General features: G+C 33.5%; 4 protein-coding genes across 15 annotated transcripts in view; 2 read left to right on the plus strand and 2 right to left on the minus strand.

The window, feature by feature from the left end:
- The window catches only part of shi (dynamin-1 shibire), a 21,708-nt gene extending 6,966 nt beyond the window's left edge, over window positions 1-14,742 (plus strand). For 2 of the 10 annotated variants that reach the window (XM_018031510.2, XM_026817081.1), the window contains 9 exons: window positions 1,143-1,314; window positions 1,391-1,636; window positions 2,297-2,308; window positions 2,638-2,844; window positions 2,928-3,103; window positions 3,218-3,223; window positions 3,692-3,883; window positions 5,617-5,712; window positions 12,712-14,742. In XM_018031510.2, coding sequence (XP_017886999.1) covers window positions 1,143-1,314; window positions 1,391-1,636; window positions 2,297-2,308; window positions 2,638-2,844; window positions 2,928-3,103; window positions 3,218-3,223; window positions 3,692-3,883; window positions 5,617-5,712; window positions 12,712-12,775 — 1,171 coding nt within the window. In that variant the 3' untranslated portion in view covers window positions 12,776-14,742. Of the gene's footprint in view, window positions 1-1,142; window positions 1,315-1,390; window positions 1,637-1,897; window positions 1,910-2,296; window positions 2,309-2,637; window positions 2,845-2,927; window positions 3,104-3,217; window positions 3,224-3,691; window positions 3,884-4,231; window positions 5,557-5,616; window positions 5,713-12,711 lie in introns of those variants that run through there. The other 8 variants (XM_026817080.1, XM_018031511.2, XM_026817077.1 and 5 more) reach the window with 7 other exon arrangements.
- A 368-nt stretch (window positions 14,743-15,110) lies between these two features.
- On the plus strand, window positions 15,111-16,564 carry LOC108629120 (uncharacterized). The gene is made up of 2 exons (XM_018031518.2): window positions 15,111-15,396; window positions 15,484-16,564. The coding sequence occupies exons 1-2, from the start codon at window positions 15,124-15,126 to the stop codon at window positions 16,537-16,539; spliced, it is 1,329 nt and encodes a 442-aa protein (XP_017887007.1). The 5' UTR covers window positions 15,111-15,123; the 3' UTR covers window positions 16,540-16,564.
- Window positions 16,565-16,588: 24 nt separating this feature from the next.
- LOC108629123 (uncharacterized) lies at window positions 16,589-18,344 on the minus strand. 2 transcript variants are annotated; one of them, XR_003389685.1, is made up of 4 exons: window positions 18,030-18,344; window positions 17,567-17,716; window positions 16,909-17,184; window positions 16,589-16,808 (listed from the first exon to the last, which is right to left on the minus strand). XR_003389685.1 is itself a non-coding variant. In XM_018031522.2 (3 exons), exons 1-3 carry the CDS (start codon window positions 18,205-18,207, stop codon window positions 16,970-16,972), a joined length of 543 nt encoding a protein of 180 aa, XP_017887011.1. In that variant the 5' UTR covers window positions 18,208-18,344; the 3' UTR covers window positions 16,834-16,969. The 2 variants fall into 2 exon arrangements, 1 of the variants encoding a protein (XP_017887011.1); XM_018031522.2 differs by lacking the exon at window positions 16,589-16,808 and having other exon boundaries at window positions 16,834-17,184.
- A 581-nt stretch (window positions 18,345-18,925) lies between these two features.
- LOC108629122 (enoyl-CoA hydratase domain-containing protein 3, mitochondrial) lies at window positions 18,926-20,683 on the minus strand. 2 transcript variants are annotated; one of them, XM_026817083.1, is made up of 6 exons: window positions 20,470-20,683; window positions 20,128-20,214; window positions 19,881-20,054; window positions 19,599-19,786; window positions 19,359-19,519; window positions 18,926-19,286 (listed from the first exon to the last, which is right to left on the minus strand). In XM_026817083.1, exons 3-6 carry the CDS (start codon window positions 19,998-20,000, stop codon window positions 19,057-19,059), a joined length of 699 nt encoding a protein of 232 aa, XP_026672884.1. In that variant the 5' UTR covers window positions 20,001-20,054; window positions 20,128-20,214; window positions 20,470-20,683; the 3' UTR covers window positions 18,926-19,056. The 2 variants fall into 2 exon arrangements, with proteins under 2 accessions (XP_026672884.1, XP_026672885.1); XM_026817084.1 differs by lacking the exon at window positions 20,470-20,683 and having other exon boundaries at window positions 20,128-20,445.
- Window positions 20,684-20,692: the final 9 nt, after the last annotated feature.

Here is a 20,692-nt window from a genome sequence, read left to right on the forward strand (position 1 = left end):
TTTATTATACATATAATATTATTATAAAAAGTTTCTGATTATTATGTATACAATATATGTACAATTTTTTTCACACATACGTATGTGTGTATATACATAAATATATATACGTATATACACACATATTATATACAATTAAATGGTTGTAGTTTATCAGAATAATGAATTTAATTTAATTCTCTTGAAATATTGTATGCCATTATGCATATATTCTCATTGAGTTTTACAGTGTGTATTTTTTTAATCTAATTTTATGTATTGTAGAATATGGTCATAGTTGATTAAGATTTGAAGATTTTAATTTTAATGTCTTGTACATAATTGCACAACTCAAATGTATAATCTAATATATACCATTCATTGCCACGGTCATTCATAATACTCCGAATCGTATATTTCATACAGCAGCATCGAATTTTAGTTCCATCATTTTTCACATGATCTCACAATATATGTAATATCTGCTTCTGCAATTTTTCATTGCGTTATGATATGCAAAAATATTTACAGTGTTAAGTAGAAATAACGTTGTGTGTTCTTACATGTTACAAATGATGTTTAACTGCATATTAAAAAATATGCAACTATAATATTCAAAGCTGTATGAAAAAGTATGTGCATGGAGTTGTTGTGGCTGTATGATATAATTTCTCTATGTGAATCAATGCACTTTACAAGGTAAAATTACATTTTACAAAAAAAAAATTGATAAACGTTATATTAACTAGACAGTTTTGTTTATAATTTTTCTAACTTCAACTTAACTTTCAAATATAACTATAAAAGATATAACTATAAAGATACACGACTCACGTAATTATCCTTTCTATATTGTTATTTTTTTCTATCACCTTATCGTTGTGAATATTCTCGTATTATATGAACGCACATATTTTGAAAAATTGAATCATTTAATATTACGTATAATTTATGTATGGCATTACACTAAATTTAACTTGTGTGAACGTTTATTGTAAGCCGTTATAAAAATTGTTGCTAGGTTTTTATCTTGCTAGATTTTTTACATGATGAACTAACAAAATTTTTATGACAAGTTGTTATAATAAATTTTTGTACATGATATATTGAAATGCTTGTTACTATTTGACATTTCATTATATATTATATGCCTTGTGTTGCAGTGCACAACAATCTTCAGAAAATGCTGTTAAATCCGGTCGTCATACATTAGGAAATCAAGTGATACGTAAAGGGTATATGTGCATCCACAATCTTGGTATAATGAAAGGTGGTTCAAGAGATTATTGGTTCGTCTTGACATCAGAGAACATTTCATGGTACAAGGACGAAGAAGTAAATACTCTTTCGTTCATAATATAGTTGACGATACGTTCATCACCCGATTCTCATGTATTATTTCTTTGTTTAGGAACGCGAGAAAAAATACATGCTGCCTTTGGACGGATTGAAATTACGTGATTTGGAACAAGGATTCATGTCCCGACGTCAGTTATTCGCATTGTTCAATCCGGAAGGCAGAAATGTATACAAGGATTACAAACAACTTGAATTGAGCTGTGAAACGCAGGATGATGTCGATTCATGGAAGGCCTCCTTCCTCAGAGCGGGTGTATATCCTGAAAAGCAGACGGAGCAAGCGAATGGTGAAGGAGAGGTATGTTTCTTATTTTGTAATTGTAACATTGAATATGTTACGTATATGCATTTAGTTTGTTGTATGTTTATACATACTACATCTTATTTAACGATAATGCAGCTTCAGTAAGCATATGTTCGTCAATTGTGGAATATCTGTATTTAAAGTGTTACTTCATTATTTATTTTAACAAATGGTAAATGTTATTCGTTATTTGTTATGTCAAAAAATATTTTATGTTTAACAACGAGAAATTATTTTATTTGTGGTTTATTTTAGGATAAGCAGCGGGTGAGTTAATATGAGAAATGTAATTGAAAATTTTGTTTGACATAACATCTTATCTGTGTGGTGGTGTGCAATTATTTTAAAAGTAGATGATTATATGTCGTAAATTATTTTATTGGATGTTTCCATTTAAAGAACTCTATCCAATGAAAATCATTGATGGGCTTTCTATTTTAATTTAGCTCTAATAAACTTTCATTTTCTACTAATGATATAATGATTGTATTAAAGAAGATTGAATTCTTGCATACTCTTGAAAGCATATTTAATTTTAGTATTCTTTCTTATGCATACGAATCATATATCGTGCACTGTTTTGTTCTCCGGAAATTAGATTTTAATATTACATTTACAATTTTTATTTAATTTTTTGCCTCTAATCAACTAAAGGAAGGATATGAGGTTGGTACTCTCATAGAAATGTGTCACAGCTATACAGAACAACACACAACATTCACACAAAAATAGAACACCTCCACGCAGTTCTGCTTTCTCAATAATGAGTACAATAAACTATTTAAATGTATGCGTTGTTTGGGAACATATTCTGTTTTTTTTTTTGTTAGATGCATTTGTGAACGTAGAAATCAGTGACACTATTTAATACAACTTTTTCTGCATTTTTAAAAACTTTTTTCGTATTTACAGTATGTAACATATATTAAATACAATGTTGAACTTTCTTTATGCTAACAATTAAGACATGACATTTATCCTCATTGTATTTATAGGGTGGATCTGAAGCTCAGTCATCAATGGACCCTCAACTTGAACGCCAAGTGGAAACCATTAGAAATTTGGTGGATTCTTACATGAAAATTGTTACGAAAACGACTCGCGATTTGGTCCCGAAAACAATTATGCATTTGATTATTAACAATGCAAAAGATTTCATTAATGGGGAGTTATTGGCTCATCTATACGCAAGCGGTGATCAGGTAGAATTCAGGACATTGACATTTTTATGACACTATTTATTGTGAATGAGGTTCTCAAATAATTAATACGTTACGTGTCACAGACTTCGATGATGGAGGAATCGCCGGAAGAGGCACAGAAACGTGAAGAAATGTTACGCATGTATCACGCGTGCAAAGAAGCGCTTCGTATTATTGGAGATGTCTCGATGGCAACCGTCTCCACTCCAGTGCCACCGCCTGTGAAGAATGATTGGTTGGCATCCGGTGAAAACCCAAGGTAAAAAATTATGTGATTAATTTCATTACTGCTTACGCATTTAACTAATTTGGTATGTCTTTCAATCTTGTACTGCCTGCTTTTACCACACATACTTGAACACCGTTCAAACAGTCTTGGGTAAGAGCCACTATATTTTTTACTGTATTCTCTATTTCCAAGAACTTGAAGCATAAAACTGAAGTTAGTTTTTCGTTATTATTTGCATACACTGCATTTATGTGCTTTGTATTTTTAGTTAAAGTACGAAATTTTTCATATTTTTTATACTCATAAATTTTTTTCGATGTACGCTTTGTATTATTACTATTCATTCAGTTTGTGCACTGTTTTTAAACTAAAAGACTTTAAGGTACAGTTTTTACCAACACCTGAAGTATATTATAATTTAGTTGATATTCAAATATTTTTATAATCGTGCAAAAGATTTGTAGAGAGAGTTTTCTAGTATATTTTCACTTGAATTACAAGATGTAAAATAGTATTCAATGTTTTAAATGATAATTCTTGATTTTTTTATTACTATAATATTGGAAACTATAGAGCGCAATAAGACGTTACAATGGTTTTGTTGCATAATCATTACAGGTTATCACCACCATCTCCTGGTGGACCAAGACGTGGAGTGACACAGCCACCACCTCTTTCTAGCTCTCGTGCACCACCTCCGGTTCCGGCGGCGGTTGGTCGGCCGGCACCGGCTATCCCAAGCCGACCTGGACCTGGTGGACCTCCGCCAACCCGTGGTAATCCTGGCCTACCTGCTCCACTTATACCATCGTAAGTACCAAAGAACTTTCTTTACGATTTACAACAATTTTGATAATACGTGTACCCTGTGAAGTACTACAGAGAACATACTAAGAGACAAATAAGTTTGTAATGCCTCTGTACATGTCGAGTTTTTCACAAATTTTGCACAACATCTTGCCATTTTGATGTTCAGAAGTAATCCTGTGTCTTAACATGGCTGGTGAAGGTGAAGGTTGAAGGGATTTCTTTTTTTTTATCTTTTTTTTCACGTCTTCACCGCAAAAGATATCTTGCAAAGGAAATATTGCAATCGCTTGTTCCTTCATTAGCTTTATGTGATTTGAGCTTTGGTGCTAACTTCACTTTCTATTGCAGGCGCCGACAATAAGTCTTCGCACTAACTCGCCTATTCGTTATTAATTAATATACATACATATATACATATACATGCATATATCGATTAAATCTAGTCAAGTGTACATTTTACACGAGATACTATTTCCTAATGCTATATGTCTTGACTTCAAATATTACAAGTTATCACGAGTTAATTAGAGGTGTGTAATTTGTAAGGAAAGTATGCGAATTTGGGGATGCTCGTATTATTTAGAAATGAAGATGAGTAATCAACAACTTTTACGAGCAATTTATTTCGTATTGCGCTTTATAATCCAATATAGATAATCTGTTCAATTATTTCGTGGTCCAATTATTTCGTAAGAATGACCAAGAGATCATTATATGAACTCTGTATTTATTCTTGACGATTTCACTTTGTTTAATAATATTGCGAAGCATGCTCGAAGTTCGCTCATCTTTCGAATCATTCCAACGATATTTAATTCTTGCCATAACAGTTTGCACACCTCTAATTAAGATTCTAAATGTTTACAATGCAGTTAATCGGTATTAGTGACAGAAAACTGTGTAGGAATGAATCACGCTCATTCGCGACATACCGGCACCCAGAAGATAGGTAGAGCGATGTTTGTTTTATTGTAAATTAGTTCGATGGATTTGTATATGACGCCTGTATATACAACTAGAAACGTTATGAAATATACGGCTTTGGGTTCTTATCACAGGTGGTGGATAAGTATTCATTTGCTTACTAACAGCATGACATTTTGATTACAATGTAGCCACTCTATTTAAATATACATTTCTAATCATTCGCGATAGCAATATTCCGATCGACGTAAAGAAGACAAACCCACGCGAGAGATTGTAATACGCAAGTACGTGATAAATCTTACAATAACTGAATTGAAAACCATCGAGATTTCTAATGATTATTGCTTTCTTCCTCCATCGTTTGAATCGGGAAATCTATTCATTTTAAAGGAAAAATATCGGTCTTTGAATGTTGTCAATTGTCAATTAGGGACAGACATGTCGGTGCCTGCACAAAAAATAAATGATTTGTTCTTTCGAAGATATATCACGCAGTTGATCGTAACGCGAACATTCATTCAAATGAACCATAAATACACTGCGTGATAGTGGTACAATGCGAGCCTTGCCACTTTTTTTTAAAAGTCACGCGAGATTACACATACTTCTTAGGACATTCGCGGATGCACTGTGTATCAGTTTTAAAATTAGTGCATCGCAAATAATTACATAGTTAGAGATAATGATGTATCGATTAATCTGTCTAACGTTAATCATACTTGTATTGTTAAGACATACAAAAAAAACAAAAATAGAAAATGATTAAAAGCGGTAGTAAAAGCTGAGTGTCCGTGGTGTATGTTTAGTCGTGTGGGTGGTCTTCAACAAAGGGTGACGCAAGCTGCGACGCAGGCCGCTGCGAATGCCGCCATGAACGAGCTGATGGACGCATTCAAGATCAAGTAAATAGATCCTTGCTGTCTCACGTACTTTTTTCTTATAATGCGAGATATCTTGCCCTCTTAGCCACAATATATTAATTATTATGGGTATATTCCTGTTTAAGTTCCGCTGTTATAAGTAGATTGGTAGACTGTTCAGGGTTGAGAATGAATATACTAATTCGATGTCTCACTATTTACCCGATAGAGTTTGTCAATAACGATTTTCGCGCATTTATAACAAGCTGCGTTTTTTTATCTCCTTTGCTCTCTATTCTCCCATCTGTGTCTCTTTCTTTCTCTTGCATGATCCAACAAATTGGATTAACAGCGATGATGCCTTCGAAGTTTTGTATCGTTATTTGACGTATATGCGCAAGATATACATATTATATATATATATATATAATGAAACAAATGTTAGGATGCGATATGAAAAAAGATATGAAGGAGTGTCTTTGAATATTTTTAAAACGTACAGCTCGCTCCGAAAGATTCCACGCGTATATTGTTCTTACCTCGTAAAACGATTAGTTGTTAAAAAAATAAATAAATGTGCTTATAAACCTTAGAGTAACGGCGTGTATTGTATAATATTCCAAAGAAATACTGAAGTGTTTGAACATTACGAAGGGATCTGAACAGACTTCGAGATCGTAATTACGTAGTATGTAATGCATTGATGTTTTGCTTTCGACGCGAAGCACGGAAACCTGTATGTATATCCAATTTTCTTGATGATAGATATCTGAAATGTGCATACGCATTCTCTTTGAACTAATATATCTACTTGTATATCCAGTGAGTCATATCCTGGAAAGTCTACCAGAGCCCTAAAATGTGATCAAGGTAATCTCAATTAAGCGGAGTTCCAGTAGATTGGAACATCCGCGTCGGGAGTTAATCGTTCACTTGAAAAAATTGTTTTTGAGATTCGTAAAAATAAAAGAAATGTCATGCTGTTGAGTAAAAAGAATTGCTGATAAATTGTTGAACGTTCGTTTAATCAAGTATTGTCGATCGATATCTAACCGACAAATACGTTACACCTGATAAGTTTAATGTATCGTAATTTATCGATTACGCGCGACACGAAATAAGAGCTACACCACATACATGGATACGTACATATACATACTGACATACACACTGTTTCTCTACCTCTTAAGATGTTCACACTTTTATTAGTTTTATTTTTAACCATTAATATTACCAGTATCGTATAAAGATATACATATATACATACGTATATATTAGCTAATCCCTAATGAAATATTAACGACAAAAAAACGTGCTCAGACATAGGATGTGATATAGCGTAGAGTGCTTCAAGGATTTTGCATGAAAATCCTGAATCGCGAACTCATTTCTTTCTAAGCAGAAATAACTCTAACAGAAAGAACAATTTACTCTGATGATACCGAATCAGAATGAAATACATATATACTACATGTACACATACAGTAATAACCGTGTACCGTTAATAATGTATAATGAATGTATATCACAGTGAGTGTTTAGGAGCTACATTGTATTTCGAGAAAAGGAATATTTGTTGCTTCCTATGCTCCTCGACAGATACTCAGCGAGTTGAAATAATTGTACATGTACATAATATAAGAAGCAGAAATATGATATACTCTAACACGTTCTTGTAACTGAACAATCCTGCGAAGCGCGGCGTGCTTTTGGATTTGCGTCACTATACGATATTAGTAAAATTTATATATAAATATATTTATATATATCATATAATAAACGTATATAATTTTGAGTAATATTGTGTCGTCGGAGAAGAACTGACGGGAAAACGGGATATTTCATATTTCCAACTACAAACGTAGGGAATGGTTCACAGTGCGAAAACTTTAATTAAAAGCAATGTTACTTTTTAATACAAAGCCAGGTCGATTTTTATATAACAGTTTTTTTGAACATGTTTTATTTTTGAATTTTTTAAAAACGGCAAAGATAATAAGAACCCCGTATTCAAACTAATCGTAATTAATTCTTACGAGATTTCTGCATCTACGCAACGTTAATCGTAATCTCTGAGCTAAATTTAACCGAAATCTTGCTGCGTCTGAATGCTATTTTTTCCCAAAATATATGTATATATTTATGCATAAATATCTTATGACGTTCGTCGTTGCAAATAAGAGTGATGCAAGAGCGGGTTTGAATCTTCTCTTGTGCCTCCGTGGCCAGTGACGCACAAAATTATCGAGGGCGGTAATCGAAATGCAATTATAAAGATATAAAATGAGAATAAAGGAAACAAAAATTATTTTTCGTTACAACAACACGTCGAAGATCTCCCTGGGTAGATAACAATTCCAAAAGAAAGCGTCACTGTACCCTTCCCATTTATAGAATCAAGCGTACCAAAGAAAGACACGGAATCTCGTTTTATTCTATAAAATTAATAAATTCAGCGGAACGTGTTAATAACATGTTCAATTTCTAACAATAAGAGGCTCGACGTTAACGAGGCCTAACTGTATTCACAAACGTCATTGGAATACGTATCAACATATTTATTCATGCTGAATTACGTAAAGAGCCGCGATTTCTCTTTTTATAAATATCGACCGACGATTTACTCAGAAATAAGATATCTTTCCAAAGAACAAGATTTAGGAAGCTCTATTACATTCTCTGTGAAAGCACGTCACGCTCGTGAACTGAATTAATTTATCACATGACACGAACATTTTCTGATTCGTGATTTAGATTACCGTTAAATGTGCGATATAATGTATCGTGTACAATACACTCGACAAAGGATATGAAAATAATTATCACATATACACGGAACAAAGAAACTCTCGCGAGAAGCCATAAGCCGTATCATTGTAATGTTACTGTACAGATTACAGATATACATATACATGCATATACATACAAGAATATGTCTATTGATTACTTTATGCACTGTAATGCTAGAATTAAATAGATCATATGTTGAAATTACAGAAATAATTGTAATTACAATATTATTAATTATAATTTAATATTATTATGATTAACTATATCATATTATATTGTACATTGTATAAAATTAACAAGATGGTGTTTACTCGTTTCTATGAGAAATTCTGAATTTCTGTAAATTCTGAAATTTTTTAGTTCTCCTGAAGTTACATTAAATTGTTAGATTTTTTTCCAGTAAGTCAGTTTACTTATAAAATATTGAGAAGGCGATGAAATTAATAACTAAGAGTACGAAATGTAGCGTTTTAACAATATGGGCATATCAAGTAGCAAAAGTTCAAGGGAAAAGATCGTACTTTAGTGTGTCCAGATATTCATCGAGATTCCACCCTCGTTCAACTACATTCCTATTGCTTTTTTTTATGTTACGTCGCAATTATAGCATTTAAAATATATACTGCGTCTGCCAAAGAAAACAGAGTTTTCGAATCCATTTTTTATCCTATATGATATTCGTAATTTACTTCTTTTTACGATTCCATCTTATAGGTATAAATTTATTATAGTATTTTGAGAAATTGGTGGTATTTATCACAATCTCCAGTTGAATAATATCTCCATTAAAATAAAAGGCTAATTAGCATTCTTTAGTCATAAGAATATTATGGTCGTAAACACTGAAGGATTAAAAAGTAATTAAATTATCGATAGAAAAGATATTTTATAAGTAGGGCGTACTTCAGTTATTATTTATCGATTATAATAGGGTGGAATCTTTGTTACAAATAATTACAACGAAAGACGATCGGTGAAGAAACCGTGACTGGCAAGTCGTTCACGGTCTCCTATTTCATGTTTCTTTACACGTGTATACCGTCAATTAAATCATCAGATCAGTAGACTCTTCCGTTCAAAAAATATTTTATATCTACCCTTCGGTTTCACTTTGTATTGTATAAATGCACCCTGGTAACTGATGAGCCTAAAAAGAGGTCCTGGAGAAGAAATCCTGAATTTTTGTCACTAGATCTAATCCGAAAGGTAGCTTGACGATTTTCAGGAATATCGTCATCACATTATTTAGGGATCAGTTATGGATGCAAAAGAGTTGGAAAATTACTTGCTCTCTTGTAAACGCAAAACGATACTTCCGTACCTAATATTTAATCGTCCAATTGCGAGGCGAATCTGAATACATTTCTGACGAACATTTCAATAAAAAGCATTCTAGGTCTTATTGTATAGAAGAAGAATTTGTTTCCGAATTGTATGATTTATTATTTATTTATGAAAAGTATTATGTATATGTATATACATTATAATCTAACAATTACACGACCTGTTTCCAAATTCTTTTTTTGCTTTAACGTTGATTGCATTCAGATCGCTTCGCGAACTAGAGAGAGGAAGAGAAGAAAAAACGCGATGAATCGGTGAACGAGGTAGTCACGATGCGCATCCTATTCACGCGATTATTGTTACACATGCTTCCAACCAGAGCCTTAAATGTAGCGAAGTTCTATATATATATACGTGTACGTAGTTACCAGAGCTTACTTCGAGTAAGTCTAACAATAAGTAAGCAGCAAGCACGTGAAATCGTACCACCAGTGGTGTGTAAATGCAAAAAAGTCAAATGAAAAGATGATTCGCGGCTGGATTCGTTATCGGTGTTATTTTGCCGTTGTCAAACGAATCTAGATATACATTGGAACGAATCTTGATAGTGCTCTAAGTAACCATCAATGAGTTTACCTTTGATAATAATCCATGGATAAACGTGTTCAGGATGATACTGCGGGCTCTTGACTAGTCTTGACTTGGGTATAGCTGGGTATTTTAACTTTACTAAAACATTTATTATTATCAATATATTTATCATATTGGAAACATTATATTTTTTATCATTGATGAATTTAATTTTTTAAATAGTATCTAGAACACGAATGAAGTTTAAAGAAAGTAAATCTTGAAAATCTCATTGATATATTATCATCCTGAATTATATCATCCTGAACTTGTTAAAAAAGCGACTTGATAAATTGATTCGAGAAATGTCCAATACTTGAGAAAATATTAAAGATTCCTAGTTTCTACTGTTAGAGGATCCATCCTGAGGGGACTGTAAATGTTCGTGCATATTCATATTTTTATAAATGCAGATGGTAGGACAGAAAATGACTGTAGTCTGAATAGATGTTTGTTTCGTCTTGTATTTTTTCATCGGGTACGCCGGTTTAATTCTTAATGAATGCATTAACATTCACAGTCTAGCCATATTTTTTATATCTTTCACAGTTGTAATTTTACTAAAAACATTTTTCCTTACTGTGGAAGTGTACGTTGAATTTCCTCCTTGGAGCTCGCGTATCTTGAAGTCAATTTAACGAATATTTGATAAATAAAATAGAAGGGTCGACATTGACAGGTTACTTAGTGGATTATTCTGTATGAATTGTGCACATCGCACAATTCACCGTGTTGTAATATTGCGCGATATACATACGTATATACATTATACATAACTCTGTTTTACTTCGATATAAATGTGTATATAGGAACATGTTGAATAGGTTCAAAAAATATATATATATCTATATGTATGTATATAGATATATATATGAATACATATATGTACAAGAAAGAGAATTCGAAAAAAAGCGTGTTATACCTAGATATATTATATCTGACCGACCGGAAACGCATTTCCGCTGGGGAGATTATTCATGTCCACCGAAATTAACGATTCTTCCTGCGGCATTAATCGCATTGTAGTTGTGTTGTAACACTATATTTGTGCTGTTATTATTATTATTATATAATACTTGACTGGTCTCGATTGTCGATAATTGTCAACACGTAACGTTTTTTATATGTCGAACTGATGAATGGCTTGCTAATTATTGCTTGAATGGAACGTGTTGCGTGCAGAATAACGTGCATTATTTTTTTGACACAGAATGTCCCCGCACGCTGGAATGCGTATCCGCGTTCTGCGTTATTAATTTTCTTTATATACTATATTATATATTTTTTCAAAATCAAATCATTATACCCGATGTCTAGTACACCTTTAAATAATTTTTCCCCTGAAAGCATCCAGGATCTTACCTCGTTAAGTAATTATGTGTACGAAACAATCCAATTGTATTTATCTGTACCCGAAGGACGTTTTGAAAAGATATAATTAAAATTTAAGATCCGATCGAAAGTGTGCCAAGTGGTTTGTGTATGTTCGGAAAAAAAGGAGGAAACAAGGGAGAATCGTAGAACGAACGTCCTTTTCATACGTTCATCTCTGCATGGGTCTTTCGCTACTGCTTGAGCATGTTGTGCAAGTCTTGAATCTTCTTTATTTGGCAAAAAATAATGATCATTTGCGTAGTATTTCTTCAGTTTCATTTATTCATCTATCATTGAAACTTATTTGTATTTCATGTGCTTTTCATGTTACACGATTACCGGCCGCATATTTCAATATTATCCGATTTGTACACATATCATTATATATTATTTTCCTTATTGCTAGTTTCATGATATAGTAAATATACAATACACATTTTATTCTTTTACTTAAATTACATGCTCATTCGCAAATCATAGCATTGTATGGTAAATACGTATCAACGATGGTCAATTAATTTTGTTCGCTTCAAATCACTTAGAAGTTTAATAAATAATCTGATAGTTTTAATTTGATTGGTCATCTAAATGAGCTCTTGGAGTGCGAAGTGCAGCATTATAATGACTTTTGTACAATTGAAATATATTTTTTTATGGATTTTATAGATTATAGATAGAAAGATTTATATACTTGAAAGGAAAGAGATTCTACTAAAAATTTCTTAAAATACTGTTTTGAAGTGTTTTTTAAATTTGCCAAGAAATTACGATGTATTTGAGAACTGTTGCCACCATTTATACTCGCAATCGAAGGGCAATATACGTACATACAAAATTCTTGCAACATTTATTATTGCTTTACATGTTCATACTTCAGAGCATATCAAGTCAATGAATCACCGCCTTTCAAAAACATGTCTACGAAAGAGAGCACCAAGTAGTTAATCACTATCTGTGTTATAGGCGTCCCGTACCCAATATTCCTCCCCGAATTCCCGACAGACCGTACTACGGCCGCTTAAACTGAGCTAGTCCACGGAAAAGCGCACGACACCTGTGCACACACATCCACGCCCGAGAGCGTTCGAAGAGTTTCATTTCGAAATGAGCCGATGATCGAGAAAACACGGGAACACGAGCTCAGAACGAATACAAAAGAAACAGAGCTGGGGGAGGCGTCATCCGACGCTTTAGCGTTACGGGTGAAAATCCTCTCTAGCATCAGGACACGTCCTTCTAAGATAGATCTCTCTCTTCGTACAAAACTGCAGCTGTTTCGCTGCGCGAGAGAAATATTCATATCCTCTCTTCGTGCCTACGAAGAGGAAAATCATGGAAAAAAGAGGGACGGTGACCGGCGACGATGGAGCAGGAGAAACAAGGCTGTGCCACAAAAATAAAACAGAGGGGAAAGAGGGACCAAGAAATCGGGACGAATCGGGGCCAGCGAGAGGGAAGACCGGAAAAGGTCTGCTAGTCCGTTATTTTACTCGATGGCAGCCAGAGGCAAAACAAATCAGTCACGCAACTTTCTTCTTTCTCTGATATTTCGCCTTATACGTTATTTATAAAGTATCGTTAGACGCGTTAGAGTACGTGGTAGCTTCTAAGTATTAAAAATGTGAATAAAAGAAAAAGGTTGTGGCGCTTGATGCGCGCGGTGCAAACGCTGAGGGAGCGATCGTTAAGCCTGGTATCAGGAAGAGGAGTCTTCTGCGACAAGAAGCGATTTGTCCTTTTGCTTTTAATAATTTTGTCTTTTCTTTTTGTTGGCAGTATTAGAGAACGGAAATTGGAATATGTATTGTTCGCGAGAATTACAGGAATTTTGTTGAAATTAATTGTTTTAGATTGGTAAAATTTGCGTGAAAAGTTAGGCAAACTTAGAACATTATGAAATATTTTAGATGCGGAAGTAGTCGTCAATATTTGCTCCTTGTTCGAAGACTCGTTACCCAAGGTGTTGTTCAAACGAGATTTATGGACAAAGTTACAGGAAAACCAATCTATTTTTCATTTTGAGGGAGGTGGGAAATGCTTTTACGCATCTTAAAGGGCTAGCCCCCCGTGTGTGGAACTCAATAGCGGCGTACCTCTCCGTCGCAATTCCACCTGAAACCTACACCCCATCGTGACTGGATCCTCTGCCCGGCTGTGTCTATCACAAGAGAACTACGGGCAGGGGCCAAGACATGCAACCCAATTACCTCGTATTTAGGACAACTTACTAGAGCAAAAAAATACACACAATTCGCCAAATGAGTAATCACTAGGTGAGGTGATAGCATGGAAAAATGCGAGACTATATTCGACCGACGACAGCATTCCAGTAACGCCTGTGCGCAAGTCAAAGAAAATAAAAAAAAAAAGTAAAAACTGAGGGAAACTTAGAGTCATTGTAATTTATCGCACTAAACGCAACAATACTTTTTGTACGATTAATTTATTGAAGTATGATGACGATGCCATTTTACAGCTCGAGTTTAGTTAACGTTAATAATAATGATATTAATAATAATAATAATAATAATAGAATCAATGAACAACGAATTGTAGAATGGAAATTTTCTAATCTAATTACGTTTCGCGACTACACGCGAGAATTATAAATAAGTATATGTAAATTCCTCGTCGATGTGTGCAGAATAATGTTGATGGTTTTTATTTGTTTTTATCTATTTTTGCATCTTCACGTGTTAGCTGTTATGATAAACGCTTTTCGGTGGGAAGCGAAGAACTTGGAAGAATCTTCGAAAAATGAGGCCAACGTTCTACCAGGGAAGAAGGAATGAACGAATTGTACATACAAAATCAAATATGAACATAGTATTATGTGTCGATGTGCGTACTAGGGAAAAAGGAACATTCTTTTTCCTTTCTTCATTTTGTATTAAACGAAACTTGATAAATCGATAGTTGATACACGACACCGACTGATAACTAATGTGTACCTAGAACATACGTCAAATCGAATAAAACAATATTTAATATAAATTTCAATTTTTACCTTCCCAAAACATTTGGATTTTGCAATCGTCAATTGTTCTTCCTTATTCGATATGTTGATAAATTCTCGTCCCTTTTCCTTTGGTTATATTTTAAAACAAACGTAACGTTACTTATGTTCGAAGTTTACATATTAAAAAATGAAATGTAATGCATATTTACGTTAACGATTTTCATGAACAACTATGTTGACGGAAAATCATATTTTCTGTTGTTTCAAATTGCTTATGATTTGTTATCTTTGTAACAAATCTTGTTTTATGCGTAATTTATATGGAACGTGAATAGGAATAATATTCGTGTAAAGCTCTTGGAAAATTTGTTGTTTGTAACAAGGAAAAGAAGAGCATACTGTTGAAATTGATAAACATGTCGATACAAATATGCTGCCGCGATCAGCGGAAAATGGGTCATGTGATCGATCAGATAAAGATACTTGCCAATAACTTGGACGAATTACGGGCTGAGATAAATACCTTAAGAACAAATGTGAAGGATAAAATGGATTGTTCACATGGAAGTGATTTTCAGCGAAACAAAAGTAGTAAAACCGACGTTGTGAACAAAGTTAAAAAATACATCAAAAAGGTAACGAGCATGTATTCACTGAAGAAGGCACAAAAGAGTAATAAAATTCGAGAGGTATATGATTTTCTATAACATTGAAATACTTATTTATTTACGCTGATCAAAGTAATCAGTATTTCATGTTATGTATTTCGTTGTTAGCCTTACTATTGTACGAATTTGGATCCCCAATTGCCTTCGTTTTTAAATTACGTGTTACGCACTGAGAAAAAGGAAGGCGTGAGACAAGAACCCACTAAGATAAAATATTTGAAGAACCAAGGCAATCAAACGACCGAGAAATCTGAATGCCATCAGTTCGCTGTACGAAGTCCAACCGCATCTATAAACGTACAGAATGTGGAAGATATTCGTTATAGAGCTTCAATTGCGAATGATGGAAATGGGCAACGCGATGAAATAATGTATCCGAGTAAAAATGCAAATCTTGCTCCAAAATGCTCCGATATTAGCTGTGAATTGTACGTACAAGTAGAAAATCCAGTATCCAAGATGAACATTTTCTCTGACTCGTTTACTTCCAACAATTACCCAGAAAACGTGGAAGTAACATTGTTAAATGGCAATAACAAACCATCCTCGACGAAATCGACGCAAACCGAAGTATCAAAACTAGGACGAAAACACAGGAACTTGAACTTTCAGTATAAACATCCGAACTTCTGTTTTTCGAGAATAAAGAATGCTGTGATAACGAGAAAAATTGTAAGAAATACGAACGAAAGTACATATACAGTGTGCGGGGACCTCGGCAACATGAGAAGTTACACGTATCTGAGAGAGGAACGTTGCAAACGTTGTAATTGCAAACGGAGAAGAGACAATTCTATGGAATCAAATTATCAAGATGCAAATGTGGAAAATTTGGCACTTGAAAAAACTGTTCTGCAGTTGAAAAATAATCCAGGCACACATAATGATGTGTTGCCACACTTTGTATCTGACGAGGAACCGAATTTGACGCCCTCCTCGGTTTCACTAAATTTGGAAGTAAACACATCTAACAACTCAAATAAGATCAAAGAATTTTCGGATCGTAGAAAACCACGAACCTATGTAGTACATAAAACAACTCAAAAACGTAATCAAGATAATTGGTTGAACCGCTTCGAGAGGAGCGTCATTTACGTAGGGCCAATTTCCGATTTGAGCCTTTCTTCGAATAGTTTTTCTAATCACAATAATTGTTTCAATTAATGAAAATTTTATTACAATTATTTGGGAACAGTAAAAAAAACAAATTTAATAGTACATACAATCCATATAGATATTTTTTACACATATACTTTGCATTTCAACAGTCTTGAATTAAGAGATATCACAAATCATTCTAAATTACGTATACTACGTAACACATTTATTTCATCTTTTTTCCGCATTAAATCAAGATTTGGCCAGTGTTACGCGAAAAGAATCTTACAATTAAAAACAATTATAAGAAGAACATGCAATACTGCTTCAATTGTCTGCAATAACAAGATATAGACAGTATTTAGATTTCTGCCAATTTATTTCACTTGAATTCATAACTACTATAAATCGATTCGATAGTACATATATGAATACCTTTATTATATAACAAATGTGAAATGAAATTGTATATTGTTTTCAGCTCTGGTATTAGTGTTTAGGAATTATTTTTGGTGACTGCTGTTGCAGTCACCGAGTTCGTGGCAGGCACACGACAATGAGAAATTGTCTTCCAGACCGCCACGAACGTCCCAAACACCCCATCGTTCGAGTCGGTGTTTTTCTTGAAATTGTGTACCGAATAACGATTGTACATTCCCCAGATGCTGTTCATCAATTTGCTGTTATACTTTAAGGGTGTCAGCTCCCATCCTGTAAAATTAGAGATAAATTGATCTTAGATAAGTTACTATGAGTTGACAACACCAGTTTATTTCATTATATTTGAAAAGTTAAACTCTTGTTCCCTATATCACAATCTTTTATATTTGAATATAAAATGATAGTCGTTTGTATTTATTAATGAAATTGTGCTGTGATAGTATCTAATATCTATTTTAGCGTAGTACGTCTAAATAATATCATGTTTATTGTGTACTGATCTATATTAATATCAATGATATGTATTAATGGTGTCAACACAAAGTGATCGAGAAAATGTTGTTTCTCGGAAACTGATAACAGGAAAGATTGAACGCAGTGCCCTAAAAGCAATAGTACGTGACTGATAATAGTTCACGCGTCTGACAAATACCTTCCAATGGGGGTCTCATATTAAATTTGCTTTCTTTTCCCGTTCTTTCCCTGTCCTCGATTGACGTTATCATAGAATTACGTTGAAGATTGCGACGGACTTTGCACGCTGCAAAAGCACCCTGAGGAATAGCTGCCATTCTGGAGCAATCTACGATATAATGAGAAACAAGATTAAAATATTTACATTATTCTACGCATCGTCCAATGTGAAATCCAGAATGAAATCGCCTTTATCAAAGAGGCACAGTTTATCTCCTTTTTTGGAAAGTAGTAAGTTGGAAACTATAGTAACACAACTCAATCCAGTCATATTGCTAATTATGTGTATTGTCTGCGATAAATTCAAGCAAAGAATATCTACAGGAGATGAGACACGTAATCAACTGTGATTATCAAAATCTTGACTTGTGCAGCTACATATTATGATGTTTAAACGTATAAAAGAGATCAATAAAACGAACCGGTACAATTTTCGAACAACAACTCTGCTATCTTCTTTTTGGCGCTTATCGTTCCCACCCTTCCTTCGCAGACCTTAATTTTTAGAACTTCCCCGATGTTTAACAATTTTTGACGTAGTTTTAATCTTTGGACTCTCATACAATTGCAATCAGAATTCCTCGAAATCGAAACAATCATCGACCGACCAAAAATATCCGGCGAAATCTTTATGATAAATGCGATCTTCACTTTTGGTTTACGTTGCGTGCAAAAATATGAATTAATGCCTCTGACTTTGAGAGGAACCAACGTCGTACTAACTTTATGTGTTAATATTGATTTGGATTCATGAGCTCGGATCGTGAATAAGTGGGGAGAAACCGATTCGTTGGAAGGCAAAAAAAAGAGAAAATGACTATTTTTGCGACGAGTAACGAAGATATCAGCGTCCTTTGAGACCTCTGCTGACACCGCAGACCACCATGGTCTCTTTATCATTACAGTAGACTTGTTAGATTTAAAATACGCTGCCTCTATGACCTACATACACATGTGTGTAACTTAAACAATAATAATTATTTTCTACGTAGTATGATGATAGTACTTTTCTCATGCTACATATTATACTTTCATTGAATCACAATTATTTTAAATTATTTTTAATCGAATGATTTACTTTTTGGAAACTATACATATTGCCTCAACATTTGAATTCAGTGAATAAAAATCGTCATGTTTTCCTCTAACGTCGAAAGAAATTTTAGTATACATCAATAATGGAAATACTGATAAGAAGGAACCGTGAAACATTAGATAATAGACGTTAGATAGAAATATTTCGTCATTTTATTATGAACGTTTTATATAATATGAATATCATTTTTCTTGAACTAGGATAGGATAAATTTACTAAGAATAACAATTGCAAGTATAGTTTAATACATGTATACAATAAAAATAGCAGTTAACGATATTTCGTACAAAAATAATATTTCGATCATTAATATAAGCTTATATCAAATATTGATTAGCCCATATCAAAGGAGACTAATGTTTTTCGTAATTATGACTCCAATTAGGTTTTCTTTTTTCAATGAAACTCTTTATTCCCTCTTGGGCATCTTTCAGTTTTAAATTATGGATCATTTTTTCAGTTCCCAAGAAATACGCAGTTGACAAATCTAGATCCATCTGTTCGTATAAAAACATTTTCCCAAGATGTACGACCGAACGACTTTTCATATTTATGGATGTAGTGATGTTCTTGATTTCTTCTTCTGTTTGCGAGAAATTATAAAATTACATAGACAGAAATATATCGTTTCAATTTATTGATCCGATTAGTTTACCGAGTTTATCATCTGGCACAACTTTGCTGACGAGACCCGTACTATATGCTTCTTTACCAGTAACGTTAGAACCCGTGAGCAACATGTATATTGCTGTTTTCTTCGCTACATTTCGAATCAAAGGAATTCCGGGCGTTGAACAAAATATCCCAACATTTGCTCTAAAAAATAATAGTGGAACAACATTAAAAGAACGATTATTAACGTAAATGCTTGTATTGGAAAATCAAATGTGCATACCCTGGTGTAGAGAATACACTTTTCTCGGTACAAATAGCGATATCACACGTAGTAACCAATTGGCAGCCAGCTGCTGTTGCTACACCATCTACGGCAGCGATTATGGGAACAGGACTTTGTGTGATTGCTCGCATTAATTCCGAGCACGTTTCAAAGATTTCCTTGTGAAGCTTCTCATCGCTATTAGTCTAAACGACGCAAGCCAATCATTTCTCTGTGACGAATGTAAATTCCTATATTAAAGTGATCACGCTATCATTAATTTTTAGTTCAACTACAAACCAGTTCTTTCAAATTATGTCCAGCAGAAAATATATTCTTTATGCCAGATTTAATAACTATGGACCTTAGATTGTTATTGCTTTCATCTCTTTTAATATTCTCCAATAGCAATTTTAACATATCTACAGACAAAGAATTCCGGGAAGGGGGATGATTTAATATCAACGTCCTTACCTAATGGTAGAAACAATTAGACAATAATCTTAAGATTTAGTAATACTTGCAATAGAGTATAGGATATTCTTACACCATCATTTTCCTCAACCAACAAAATCTTTTCTTTCAATGATAATGTTTTGTCAGTACATAATGTTCTGGTAATATATCTTTTCACCTGCAATATTCGTAAATGTATAATACACAAGCACGAAAGTAACTTTAATTAATCAAACACAGTGGCTTTTATTAATATCCGGACTCATTTCACAACAGAAATAACTCTTTTAATATTGTACCAAACAATTTAATGTTCTTCGGTTCAACATTAAAAAAGTTATTTGGTTTTAAAATGTGTTCAAATGTTTAATGCAAGTCACTGTAGTTTAGGCCAAACTAAAGTGAGAAGGAGGGACTAAAACCCAACTTTTACCTTCCCAAACTATAAATCATAAGGGCTTATAATGATTCTATAATTCTGAGCCCAAAAAGATCTAATATAGAATTTCAAATACATAATGTAACGCATGCAAAATTAATTGCAGGTTATACGTATAACCTCAGCTGCACATATTTATCTTAGACTCTCAGTATTTTACATGATCTTATAGAAGATCGTACTATTTCATATGTGAAAAAAAAACAGAATACCTGTA

Source organism: Ceratina calcarata, unplaced genomic scaffold (assembly GCF_001652005.2).
Source record: "Ceratina calcarata isolate Rehan_Ccalc_2016 unplaced genomic scaffold, ASM165200v1 scaffold554.2, whole genome shotgun sequence".
In the NCBI taxonomy this organism is placed as follows: Eukaryota; Metazoa; Arthropoda; class Insecta; order Hymenoptera; family Apidae; genus Ceratina; species Ceratina calcarata.